The sequence below is a fragment of the Balaenoptera physalus genome (assembly GCF_965194825.1).
Source record: "Balaenoptera physalus genome assembly, chromosome: 17".
NCBI classification, from domain to species: domain Eukaryota; kingdom Metazoa; phylum Chordata; class Mammalia; order Artiodactyla; family Balaenopteridae; genus Balaenoptera; species Balaenoptera physalus.
This window is the reverse complement of record NC_138895.1, coordinates 67252112-67266227: the sequence shown is the minus strand read 5'-3', so window position 1 is coordinate 67266227 and position 14116 is coordinate 67252112. Positions and strand designations below refer to the sequence as shown.

Genomic DNA, 14116 nt, shown 5'->3' with positions numbered 1-14116 from the left:
CTGAATCATATGGTAGTGCTAATATTAATATTTTGGGGAACCTCTATACTGTGTTCCATAGTGGCTGCACCAAGTTACATAACCACCAACCATGTACAAGGGTTCCCTTTTCTCCACATTCTTGCCAACATTTATCATTTGTAATGTCTCTATCTTCAAAGAATTGTACAGCCAAAAGCCTTTTTCAATTAACCTTTTGCTTCAAGTCAGCATTGCAGACCACATCTCCCACTGAATTTCAACTTTGTAAGTAAAAGAAAGCTCCTCAGAGTTATACAAGCCTGTCGCTAGAAATTCAGTGGGCTACAGTATGTTTTATTTCACTGATAAGTTTGGCCTACAATATTTAAGCTTGCAAGAGAAAATAAGCTTTTGGATTTCCTCTGTACAATTTTTAATCTAGAGGTAACAAGCCCTTTGCCTAAGAAAATAACTCTCTCATCCACCAAGTGAATAGACACCTGGAATTTCTCTAGCCAATGGTGAAGTGTATCTTTCCGTATTAAAAGATAAGGCTGAAAATGCAAATACCCTGGAGAGAAGTAATATTTACTAAATTATACTTATTCTCTCCTGCAAATTATTGATATGAGAGTCTCTCCCAGAAGGAGGTTGGGCTATGGAGGAGAAGGAGAGAGCATAAGAGATTTGAGTGTTTAGAGGGGGCATGAGAGAAGTAGGAGCCAGTGCCTGCTCAGAAGGCAGCACTCAGAGCCTTTGATTCCTATGTTTCCTGTGGCCTTTTAGAAAATATTTACCATGAGAGTCACATTTTATGCTGTGAATGTATGTTCTAAAGTCAGTGTGAAATCATGTACAGTAAAAATCACCCTTGGAGGTGCCCCAGACCCGGGTGACAGGCAGAGCCATGACGACGTTGCAACAGGCCTGGGGCTGCGTGGAGGTGAGAAACAGGCTCACGGAGATTTGGGCTGTGCCTGGGTTCCACAACCAGCAAGTGACTGAGGCATCACTTCATCCAGTTCGTCCAAATTTAAACCCTTCTCTCTCTCAAGTGTCGGGTGCCTGCCACAGTTCCCTGACTAGGGATCGAACTCATGCCCCCTGCAGTGGAAGCACAGAGTCTTAACCACTGGACTGCCAGGGAATTCCCCAGAATCTGCTTTTTACCAAGACTCCTCCTGCCAACCAGCTGTGTGGCTGACAGGGTCTTGGTGCTCCAGCCGGTGTCAGGCCTGAGCCTCTAAGGTGGGAGAGCCGAGTTCAGGACATTGTACCACCAGAGACCTCCCAACCCCTTGTAATAACAATCGATGAGAGCTTTCCCAGAGACCTCCATCTCAACACTAAGACACAGCTCCACTCAACGACCAGCAAGCTACAGTGCTGGACAGCCCATGCCAAACAACTAGCAAAACCGGAAGACAGCCCCACCCATTAGCAGAGAGGCTGCCTAAAATCATAATAACTTCACAGACACCCCCAAAACACGCCACCGGACACAGTCCTGCCCACCAGAAAGACAAGATCCAGCCTCATTCACCAAAACACAGGCACTGGTCCCTTCCACCAGGAAGCCTACAAAACCCACTGAATCAACCTTGCCCACTGGGGGCAGACACCAGAAACAACGGGAACTACAAACCTGCAGCCTGTGAAAAGGAGACCCCAAACACAGTAAGTTAAGCAAAATGAGAAGACAGAGAAACACACAGCAGATGAAGGAGCAAGGTAAAAACCCAGCAGACCAAACAAATGAAGAGGAAATAGGCAGTCTACCTGAAAAAGAATTCAGAGTAATGATAGTAAAGATGATCCAAAATCTTGGAAATAGAATGGAGAAAATACAAGAAATGTTTAACAAGGATCTAGAAGAACTAAAGAGCAAACAAACAATGATGAGCAACACAATAAATGAAATTAAAAATTCTCTAGATGGAATCAATAGCAGAATAACTGAGGCTGAAGAACGGATAAGTGACCTGGAACATAAAATAGTGGAAATAACTACCACAGAGCAGAATAAAGAGAAAAGAATGAAAAGAATTGAGGACAGTCTCAGAGACCTCTCGGACAACGTTAAACACACCAACATTAGAATTATAGGGGTCCCAGAAGAAGAAGAGAAAAAGAAAGGGACTGAGAAAATATTTGAAGAGACTATGGTTGAAAACTTCCCTAATATGGGAAAGAAAATAGTCAATCAAGTCCAGGAAGTGCAGAGTCCCATACAAGATAAATCGAAGGAGAAACACGCCAAGACACATATTAATCAAATTATCAAAAATTAAATGCAAAGAAAAAATATTAAAAGCAGCAAGGGAAAAGCAACAAATAACATACAAGGGAATCCTGTTAAGGTTAACAGCTGATCTTTCAGCAAAAACTGCAAGCCAGAAGGGAGTGGCAGGACATATTTAAAGTGATGAAACGGAAACATCTACAACCAAGATTACTCTACCCAGCAAGGATCTCATTCAGATTCGACAGAGAAATTAAAACCTTTACAGACAAGCAAAAGCTAAGAGAATTCAGCACCACCGAACCAGCTTTACAACAAATGCTAAAGGAACTTCTCTAGGCAGGACACACAAGAGAAGGAAAAGACCTACAATAACAAACCCCAAACAATTAAGAAAATGGTAATAGGAATGTACATATTGATAATTACCTTAAATGTAAATGGATTAAATGCTCCAACCAAAAGACATAGACTGGCTGAATGGATACAAAAACAAGACCTATATATATACTGTCTACAAGAGACCCACTTCTGACCTAGGGACACATACAGACTGAAAGTGAGGGGATGGAAAAAGATATTCCATGCAAATGGGAATCAAAAGAAAGCTGGAGTGGCAATTCTCATATCAGACAAAATAGACTTTAAAATAAAGACTATTACAAGAGACAAAGAAGGACACTAAATAATGATCAAGGGATCAATCCAAGAAGAAGATACAACAATTGTAAATATTTATGCATCTAACATAGGAGCACCTCAGTACATAAGGCAAATGCTAACAGCCATAAAAGGGGAAATTGACAGTAATGCAATCATAGTAGGGGACTTTAACACCCCACTTTCACCAATGGACATATCATCCAAAATGAAAAGAAATAAGGAAACACAAGCTTTACATGACACATTAAACAAGATGGACTTAACTGATATTGATAGGACATTCCATCCAAAAACAACAGAATACACTTTCTTCTCAAGTGCTCATGGAACATTCTCCAGGATAGATCACATCTTGGGTCACAAATCAAGCCTTGGTAAATTTAAGAAAATTGAAATCATATCAAGCATCTTTTCTGACCACAACGCTATGAGATTAGAAATCAATTACAGGGAAAAAAACGTAAGAAACACAAACACATGGAGGCTAAACAATACGTTACTAAATAACCAAGAGATCACTGAAGAAATCAAAGAGGAAATCAAAAAATACCTAGAGACAAATGACAATGAAAACACAATGATCCAAAACCTATGGGATGCAGCAAAAGCAGTTCTAAGAGGGAAGTTTATAGCTATACAAGCCTACCTCAAGGAACAAGAAAAATCTCAAGTAAACAATCTAACCTTACACCTAAAGGAACTAGAGAAAGAAAAACGAGCAAAACCCAAAGTTAGCAGAAGGAAAGAAATCATAAAGATCAGAGCAGAAATCAATGAAATAGAAACAAAGAAAACAACAGCAAAGATCAATAAAACTAAAAGCTGGTTCTTTGAGAAGATAAACAAAATTGATAAACCATTAGCCAGACTCATCAAGAAAAAGAGGGAGAGGACTCAAATCAATAAAATTAGAAATGAAAAAGGAGAAGTTACAAGAGACACCGCAGAAATACAAAGCATCCTAAGAGACTACTACAAGCAAGTCTATGCCAATAAAATGGACAACCTGGAAGAAATGGACAAATTCTTAGAAAGGTGTAACCTTCCAAGACTGAACCAGGAAGAAACAGAAAATATGAACAGACCAATCACAAGTAATGAAATTGAGATTGTGATTAAAAATCTTCCAACAAACAAAAGTCCAGGACCAGATGGCTTCACAGGTGTATTCTATCAAGCATTTAGAGAAGAGCCAACACCAATCCTTCTCAACTCTTCCAAAATATAGCAGAGGGAGGAACACTCCCAAACTCATTCTACGAGGCCACCATCACCCTGACACCAAAACCAGACAAAGATGTCACAAAAAAAGAAAACTACAGGCCAATATCACTGATGAACATAGATGCAAAAATCCTCCACAAAATACTAGCAAACAGAATCCAACAGCACATTAAAAGGGTCATACACCAATGATCAAGTGGGATTTATCCCAGGAATTCAAGGATTCTTCAATATATGCAAATCAATCAATGTGATACACCATATTAACAAATTGAAGGATAAAACCCATATGATAATCTCAATGGATGCAGAAAAAGCTTTTGACAAAATTCAACACCCATTTATGATAAAACCCTCCAGAAAGTAGGCATAGAGGGAACTTACCTCAACATAATAAAGGCCATATATGAAAAACCCATAGCCAACATCGTTCTCAATGGTGAAAAACTGAAACCATTTCCACTAAGATCAGGAAAAAGACAAGGTTGCCCACTCTCACCACTATTATTCAACATAGTTTTGGAAGTTTTAGCCACAGCAGTCAGAGAAGAAAAAGAAATAAAAGGAATCCAAATCAGGAAAGAAGAAGTAAAGCTGTCAGTGTTTGCAGATGACATGATACTATACATAGAGAATCCTAAAGATGCTACCAGAAAACTACTAGAGCTAATCAATGAATTTGGTAAAGTAGCAGGATACAAAATGAATGCACAGAAATCTCTTGCACTCCTATACACTAATGATGGAAAATCTGAAAGGGAAATTAAGGAAACACTCCCGTTTACCACTGCAACAAAAATAATAAAATACCAAGGAATAAATCTACCTAAGGAGACAAAAAACCTGTATGCAGAAAACTATAAGACACTGATGACACAAATTAAAGATGATACAAACAGAGAGATATACCATGTTCTTGGATTGGAAGAATAAATATTGTGAAAATGATGATACTACCCAAAGCAATCTACGGATTCAATGCAGTCCCTATCAAATTACCAATGGCATTTTTCACACAGCTAGAACAAAAAATTTCACAATCTATATGGAAACACAAAAGACCCTGAATAGCCAAAGCAATCTTGAGAAAGAAAAACGGAGCTGGAGGAATCAGACTCTCTGACTTCAGACTCTACTACAAAGATACAGTAATCAAGACAGTGTGGTACTGGCACAAAAACAGAAATATCAATCAATGGAACAGGATAGAAAGCCCAGAGATAAACCCACACGCATATGGTCACCTTATCTTTGATAAAAGAGTCAAGAATATGCAATGGAGAAAAGACAGCCACTTCAACAAGTGATGCTGGGACAACTGGACAGCTACATGTAAAAGAATGAAATTAGAACACTCCCTAACACCATACACAAAAATAAACTTGAAATGGATTAAAGACCTAAACGTAAGGCCAGACACTATAAAACTCTTAGAGAAAAACGTAGGCAGAACACTGTATGACATAAATCACAGCAAGATCCTTTTTGACCCACCTCCTAGAGAAATAGAATTAAAAACAAAAATAAACAAATGGGACCTGATGAAACTTAAAAGCTTTTGCACAGCGAAGGAAACCATAAACAAGACGAAAAGACAGCCCTCAGAATGGGAGAAAATATTTGTAAACAAAGCAACTGACAAAGGATTAATGTCCAAAATTTACAAGCAGCTCATGCAGCTCAATATCAGAAAACCCAAACAACCCAATCCAAAAATGGGCAGAGGACCTAAATAGACATTTCTCCAAAGAAGATACACAGATTTCCAACAAACACATGAAAGGATGCTCAACATCAATAGTCATTAGAGAAGTGAAAATCAAAACTACAATGAGGTATCACCTCATAGCAGTCAGAATGGCCATCATCAAAAAGTCTACAAATAATAAATGCTGGAGAGGGTGTGGAGAAAAGGGAACCCTCTTGCACTGTTGGTGGGAATGTAAATTGATACAGCCACTATGGAGAACAGTATGGAGGTTCCTTAAAAAACTAAAAATAGAACTACCATACGACCCAGTAATACCACTACTGGGCATATACCCTGAGAAAACCATAATTCAAAAAGAGACATATACCACAATGTTCATTGCAGCACTATTTACAATAGCCAGAACATGGAAGCAACCTAAGTGTCCATCGACAGATGAATGGATAAAGAAGATGTGGCACATACATACAATGGAATATTACTCAGCCATAAAAAGAAACAAAATTGAGTTATTTATAGTGAGGTGGGTGGACCTAGAGTCTGTCATACAGAGTGAAGTATGTCAGAAAGAGAAAGACAAATACCGTATGCTAACACATACATATGCAATTTAAAAAAAAAAAGGTTCTGAAGGACCTAGGCACAGGACAGGAATAAAGACGCAGACGTAGGGAATGGACTTGAGGACACGGGTAGGGGGAAGGGTAAGCTGGGATGAAGTGAGAGAGTGGCATGGACATATATACACTACCAAATGTAAAATACGTAGGGAGTGGGAAGCAGCTGCATAGCACAGGGAGATCAGCTTGGTTCTTTGTGACCACCTAGAGGGGTGGGATAGGGAGGGTGGGAGGGAGACCCAAGCGGCAGGGGATACGGGGATATATGTATACGTATAGCTGATTCACTTTGGTATACAGCAGAAACTAACACACCATTGTAAAGCAATTATACTCCAATAAAGATGTTAAAAAAAAAACACTCTTGAAAATCCCTGTAATCTCCCATAAAATGCAGTTCTCTTCCATGTCTCAAGAAGTCCAGCATTACTGTTCTTTCTCAAGCTTTAACACCAATACACAGATTGCTACTTCTTCAGCTGAGTCCCCTGGTTGTCTGCTTGCATTTGGAGGCTGTGTGCATGAGAAATGCATGCCCAGAAATGCATTCAGTGCAGCCAGATGATCCAAAGTACAAGAAACACAGGGGGTAAGTAAGTCTAACCCAGGAAACAATAGATTTCCTTTCTTGTCTCATGCTCTCACTGAGTCATACATATGCCCAGGAATGGAATGGGGGAGATGGGATTTTCCACATTATTTAAATTGTTCTCTCAATCATTTACTTAATTATCTTCCTTTTCGGTTGCGTGAGTATAGCTGAATTTGTCTAAATAAAGTTAAAGTCACAATATTCAATTCCTCTGCATAGTCAACCGGATGCACAGTTCTTGGCCACTATGCTAATCTCACTCTACCATTGGCCAGGCACTGGGTGAGGAGATGGCAGAAAACCATGGTGAACATTAGGGTATAGTGGACCTTTTGGTTCCAGATCAGAAAATTGAGAGCAAATCACCAATTTGGGGCTTTTCACAGGTGTAGCAGGTGAATACAGTAGTTTCCATTTTGATAATTTCTCTCTCTCTGTTTTTCTCAACAGGCTGGTCCATTCAGGTCCAGGGAAAGGATCACCCCAGGCTGGTGTAGATCTGTCCTTTGCAACACGAACTGGTACCAGGCAGGGTATTGAAACGCATCTCTTCAGGGCTGAGATCAGCAGGGACCTCTCACATTGGACAAGGAGCATAGTACAAGGGTGCCATAACTCAGCTGAACTCACTACTGAAGTCACCACAGGTGAGCATTGCTTGCTTTGGTTTTGTGATGTCACATCCTTATGGAAAGAATGCACCCTCTACTCCACCACAGCCTCAAAATTGTTTCCATTACTGGCCATTTGGGGTACTTAAAATTCCAGAGACAAACTTAAATTCCAGAGGTAAATTTAAAATTCTTCTAAATTAAGGCACTGAATGCCCTACTAAAATGGAACCTAGGGGTTTGATTGTGAAAAGCCTTATCTCATCTTCATTCAGGAAAAGTGGGTAACTTAGATAGTCAGATGTCATTTCTACCATGGTAGACAGTGCAAATCTAGAACATTTCCATCATGGTAGAAAGCCCTGATGGTATCTGCTCTGGATGAACAGGATTTTCCCACAAGACCTCTAAGGTTGTAAAATAAATGAAATAGAAAACAATACCAAAGATCAATGAAATTAAAAGCTGGTTCTTTGAAAAGATAAACAAAATTGATCAACCTTTAGCCAGACTCATCAAGAAAAAAAGGGAGAGGACTCAAATCGATAAAATTAGAAATGGAAAAGGAGAAATTACAACTTACACTGCAGAAATACAAAGAATCATAAGAGACTACTACAAACAACTATATGCTAATAAAATGGAGAACCTGAAAGAAATGGACAAATTCTTAGAAAGGTACAACCTTCCAGGACTGAACCAAGAAGAAATAGAAAATATGAACAGACCAATCACAAGTAATGAAATTGAAACTGTGATTAAAAATCTTCCAACAAACAAAAGTCCAGGACCAGATGACTTCACGGTTAAATTCTATCAAACATTTAGAGAAGAGCTAACACCTATCCTTCTCAAATTGAACACTCCCAAGCTCATTCTACAAGGCCACCATCACCCTGATACCAAAACCAGACGAAGATACTACAATAAAAGAAAATTACAGACCAATATCACTGTTGAACATAGACACAAATATCCTCAACAAAATACTAGCAAACAGAATCCAGCAACACATTAAAAGGATCATGCACCATGATCAAATGGGATTTATCCCAGGGACGCAAGGATTCTTCAATATATGCAAATCAATCAGTGTGATACACCATATTAATAAAATGAAGAATAAAAACCATATGATCATCTCAATAGATGGAGAAAAACTTCTGACAAAATTCAACACCCATTGATGATAAAAACTCTCCAGAAAGTGGGCATAGGGAGAACCTACCTCAACATATGGCCTCAAAGGCCATATATGACAAACCCATAGCAAACTTCATTCTCAATGGTGGAGAACTGAAAGCATTTCGTCTAAGATCAGGAACAAGACAAGGATATCCATTCTCACCACTTTTATTCAACATAGCTTTGGAAGTCCTAGCCACAGCAATCAGAGAAGAAAAAGAAATAAAAGGAATACAAATTGGAAAAGAAGAAGTAAAACTGTCACTGTTTGCAGATGACATGATACTATACATAGAGAATCCTAAAGATGCCACCAGAAAACTACTAGAGCTAATCAATGAATTTGGAAAAGTTGCAGGATACAAGATTAATGCACAGAAATCTCTTGCATTCCTATACACTAGCAAAGAAAGATCAGAAAGAGAAATTAAGGAAACACTCCCATTTACCATTGCAACAAAAAGAATAAAATACCTAGGAATAAACCTACCTAGGGAGACAAAAGACTTGTACTCAGAAAACTATAAGATATTAATGAAAGAAATCAAAGACAACACAAACAGATGGACAGATATACCATGTTCTTGGACTGGAAGAATCAACATTGTGAAAATGACTGTACTACCCAAAGCAATCTACAGATTCAGTGCAACCCCTATCAAACTACCAATGGCATTTTTCACAGAACTAGAACAAAAAATTTCACAGTCTGTATGGAAACACAAAAGACCCCGAATAGCCAAAGCAATCTTGAGAAAGAAAAATGGAGCTGGAGGAATCAGACTCCCTGACTCCAGACTCTACTACAAAGCTACAGTAATCAAGACAGTATAGTACTGGCACAAAAACAGAAATATATATCAATGTAACAGGATAGAAAGCCAAGAGATAAACCCACACACCTATAGTCACCTAATGTATGACAAAGAAGTCAAGAATATGCAATGGAGAAAAGACAGCCACTTCAACAAGTGGTGCTGGGACAGCTGGACAGCTACATGTAAAAGAATGAAATTAGAACACTCCCTAACACGATACACAAAAATGAACTTGAAATGGTTTAAAGACCTAAATGTAAGTCCAGACACTATAAAACTCTTAGAGGAAAACATAGGCAGAACACTCTTTGACATAAATCGCAGCAAGATCTTTTTTGATCCACCTCCTAGAGTAATGAAAATAAAAACAAAAACAAACAAATGAGACCTAATTAAACTTAAAAGCTTTTGCACAGCAAAGGAAACCATAACAAGATGAGACGACAACCCTCAGAATGGGAGAAAATATTTGCAAATGAAGCAACTGACAAGGGATTAATCTCCAATATATACAAACAGCACATGCAGCTCAATATCAAAAAAACAAAGAACCCAATCAAAAAATGGGTGGCAGACCTAAATAGACTTTTCTCCAAAGAAAACATACAGATGGCCAAGAGGCACATGAAAAGATGCTCAACATCACTAATTATTAGAGAAATGCAAATCAAAACTACAATGAGGTATCACCTCACACCAGTCAGAATGGCCATCATCAAAAAATCTACAAACAGTAAATGCTGGAGAGGGTGTGGAGAAAAGGGAACCCTCTTGCACTGTTGGTAGGAATGCGAATTGATACAGCCACTATGGAGAACAGTATGGAGGTTCCTTAAAAAACTAATAATAGAACTACCACATGACCCAGCAATCCCATTCCTGGGCATCTACCCTGAGAAAACTGTAATTCCAAAAGATAATATGCACCCCAGTGTTCATAGCAGCACTATTCACAATAGCCAGGACACAGACGCAACCTAAATGTCCATCAACAGAGGAATGGATAAAGAAGATGTGGCACATATATACAATGGACTATTACTCAGCCATAAAAGGGAACAAAATTGTGCCATTTACAGAGACATGGATGGGCCTAGAAACTGTCATACAGAGTGAAGTAAGTCAGAAAGAGAAAAATAAATATCATATATTAATGCATGTATGTGGAATTTAGAAAAATGGTTCAGATGAACCTATTTGTAAAGCAGAAATAGAGACACAGACATAGAGAACAAACGTATGGACACCAAGTTCGGGGGTGGGATGGATTGGGAAATTGCAATTGACGTATGTACACCAGTGTGTATGAAATAGATGGCTGGTGAGAGCCTACTGTATAGCACAGGGCAGGGAGAAAGACGGTACAATCTGTTTGAAGGACATATATTAAGTTAACCTTAAAAATGCACTCCGATATACATGAGATGCAGACAAATACTGAGTCCACTTACACGAGGTATGTAGAATAGCCAAATTCATAGAGTCAGAAAGTACATCGGTAGATGCCAGGGGCTGGGAGGTGGGCGGGGGAGGGGGAATGGGGAGTTAGTGTTTAATGGGGACAGAGTTTCCGTTTAGGAAGGTGAAAAATTTGGGAGATGGATGATGGTGAGAGTTGCACAACAATGTGAATGTACTTAGTGCCACTGAACTGGTTAAATAGTTAAATATGGTTAAAATAGTATAAGGTTAAATATGGTTAAAATAGTATGTTTTATAATAGGTAACTTTTACTACAATAAAAAAAATTCTTTTAAAAAGAATTAATTAAGTGGAATATAAATCCTTTCTCCATCTCTGCTCTGAAGCAGAACTATTCCTCTATCCTAAATGAATATCTGTCTCTTGAGGTGCCTGAAGTAGGTGTTTCACCCACGGAGGGATGCCATATAAAAACAAGACATTTTGTGTTTACTTTAGGTTAAGATAAATTGTTGGCCTTAAAAAAAACAAAAGACCTCTTAGGTACAGTGTTTCCAAACTTTCGTCACACTGAAAACAACAACAACAAAAAGAAAGTTTTTTTTTTTTTTTTTTTTTGTTTTGTAAATTTTTATTTATTTATTTTTATTTATTTATGGCTGTGTCGGGTCTTCGTTTCTGTGCGAGGGCTTTCTCTAGTTGCGGCAAGCGGGGGCCACTCTTCATCGCGGTGCGCGGGCCTCTCATTATCGCGGCCTCTCTTGTTGCGGAGCACGTGCTCCAGACGCGCAGGCTCAGTAGTTGTGGCTCACGGGCCCAGTTGCTCCGCGGCATATGGGATCTTCCCAGACCAGGGCTCGAACCCGTGTCCCCTGCATTGGCAGGCAGATTCTCAACCCCTGCGCCACCAGGGAAGCCCAAGAAAGTTTTTTAGTTGTACCCTCAGAAGCCTCCGATTGCTGATGCCCATCCCTAGAGACAGTGACGCAGCAGTTCTGGGGCGGGGCCTGGGATTTTGCATCTAGGACGATACCAGGCGGTGCTGAGGCTGCTGGTCTGTGGACCACTCTGTGTGCAGTACTGCACTAGGGTGCAACTTCCTCCAGCGCCCAGGAGGATTCTGAAAGATGGGACCCACGTCAACATGTAGTAGGGCTTCTCCACATTTCCTTTACTGGTGCGAACATGAAAAACCAGATGTTTTGTAGAATTTCTGCTGCAGCATCTCTGAGATAATCGCTGTCTTTTAAAAATTATCCTGAAACGAGTTAGTACCCCCCAATAGTTTCCAACATTGTTGAACATGTCTCTCGGAGTGTCACTGAAGTTTTTATTTTTGACACCTACTCTGTATGGCACGAAAAACTAGAGTTTCAAACCTGAGAGTTGGAAAAGGCTCAGGTCACCTGACAACTAAATTTAATGAAGTTATACGTGTAATTGCAGAGAAGTCCAGACTCCTTGCAACAACTTCTGGGGTGTTCTAGAAAAGAATGAAGATGGCCAAGGGGGTTTGGTTTAGTTTACATTCCACAAATTTCATAAAATCCTTCTCTCAGTAAGCTGAACTCTAATTTGACAGGAAAACAATGAGGCTGTTGATAGACCAGCTAAAGGAGAATAACAAAGAATTGTGCGGACTGAGCTAGCTGGGTGGTGGGAGAGAAGCAATTATGGAAATGGCCAGAGGTGCAGCCCAGTTTCAAATGGAAAGATGCCTGCAGAGAGTTGGGGGAAGGGGCTTATGTTTTAATCAGAGCTTCAATTAACGTGATAATGGGTTCAATTTATCCTGTGTAGATTAAGAACGTCTTCAGATAACTGATTACATTATATAAAGGCCACGAATACCACTTTAGGTCAATTAAAATTAAAAGTAACCACAGTCAATTAATTCAAACCATCCAGTGGCACAGCTTTCAAATTCAAACATAGAGGAAGGGGGAAAAAAACATGTTTAGAGCTCAGGGGCCCACATATTCTGCAGATGTTAGAAGTGAAAAGTTTCAAAAACGAGGATTTGAGATGGGAAGTCGTAACTACATCTGTGCCATGTCTATGTTATGTTTTGGTCATCCTTGAACTGGACGGGTGGCAGAGGTCTAGGGCCCTTCTGAGAGGATAACTTAAGACTTGCCAAGGGGTTCCTCCCAGGACTCATAGACCTATTAGAGAATGCACCTTTGGAAAATATCAACCCTTTGTTACAAGTTGAAAGATGGCTGCGGTCAGTCGAAGGAAGGGGTATATGTTTTAACCAATTCAAAGCCACCTCATTCTGTGAGCAGATAGACACTCTGTTTCTTCCCCCAAACTCTGAGGGGCTCCCCCCACCCCAGTTATTACTCTGAGAGCCTCTTTGCCAAGATCCCTCCCCACATGACTCCGTATCCTGAGCACCAGAGTGTGAGAAGGCTGTACAAGACAGACTGGAAGGAAAGAACTTGAATTTTGAAATCTAAACCACTGGGTTGTGACATGTTCACCTCTGTGAGCTTTGCTTTTATCACCTATAATATTAAGCTAAGGTCCTGCTTCCAAACTGTGCTGAGGTGAAATTCAGTTTGGTTTATAAAGCTGAGCTGAGCTAAAGGTGGTAGAGAGTAATCAATACTGCCTATGTCCTCATATCCCCAAAGAGCTTTCAGATGTATATGAAGGCCAGAGCCAATTGACTTGCCAGGGCCTGTTAAATGTGGTGTTTTGTGAGGCAAAAAAATCCAATCTGATACTTTTGCTTTTTTTTTTTTTTTTTTTTTGGCCAAGCGCAGCTTGCGAGATCTTACTTCCCTGACCAGGGATCGAACCGGGGGCCGGCAGTGAAAGTTCCAAGTCCTAACCACTGGACCGCCAGGGAATTCCCTCCAGAACTTTTTTTTTTTTAATTTTATAGCTACTTTATTTATTTATTTATTTATTTTTGGCTGTGCTGGGTCTTCGGTTCATGCGAGGGCTTTCTCTAGTTGCGGCAAGTGGGGGCCACTCTTCATCGCGGTGCGGGGACCGCTCTTCATCGCGGTGCGCGGGCCTCTCACTATCGCGGCCCCTCCCGTTGCGGGGCACAGGC

At 39.9% G+C, this 14116-nt stretch overlaps 2 protein-coding genes across 3 annotated transcripts in view; one reads left to right on the top strand and one right to left on the bottom strand.

Annotated features, from left to right (window-relative positions):
• The window catches only part of MTBP (MDM2 binding protein), a 109024-nt gene that overhangs the window by 16040 nt on the left and 78868 nt on the right, over positions 1-14116 (bottom strand). The gene's annotated exons all lie outside the window — the stretch shown is intronic.
• Positions 1-14116, top strand: part of SNTB1 (syntrophin beta 1) — a 243543-nt gene that overhangs the window by 221986 nt on the left and 7441 nt on the right. The window contains exon 5 of the mRNA XM_082433206.1: positions 7464-7660. Coding sequence (XP_082289332.1) covers positions 7464-7660 — 197 coding nt within the window. The remainder of the gene's footprint in view (positions 1-7463; positions 7661-14116) is intronic.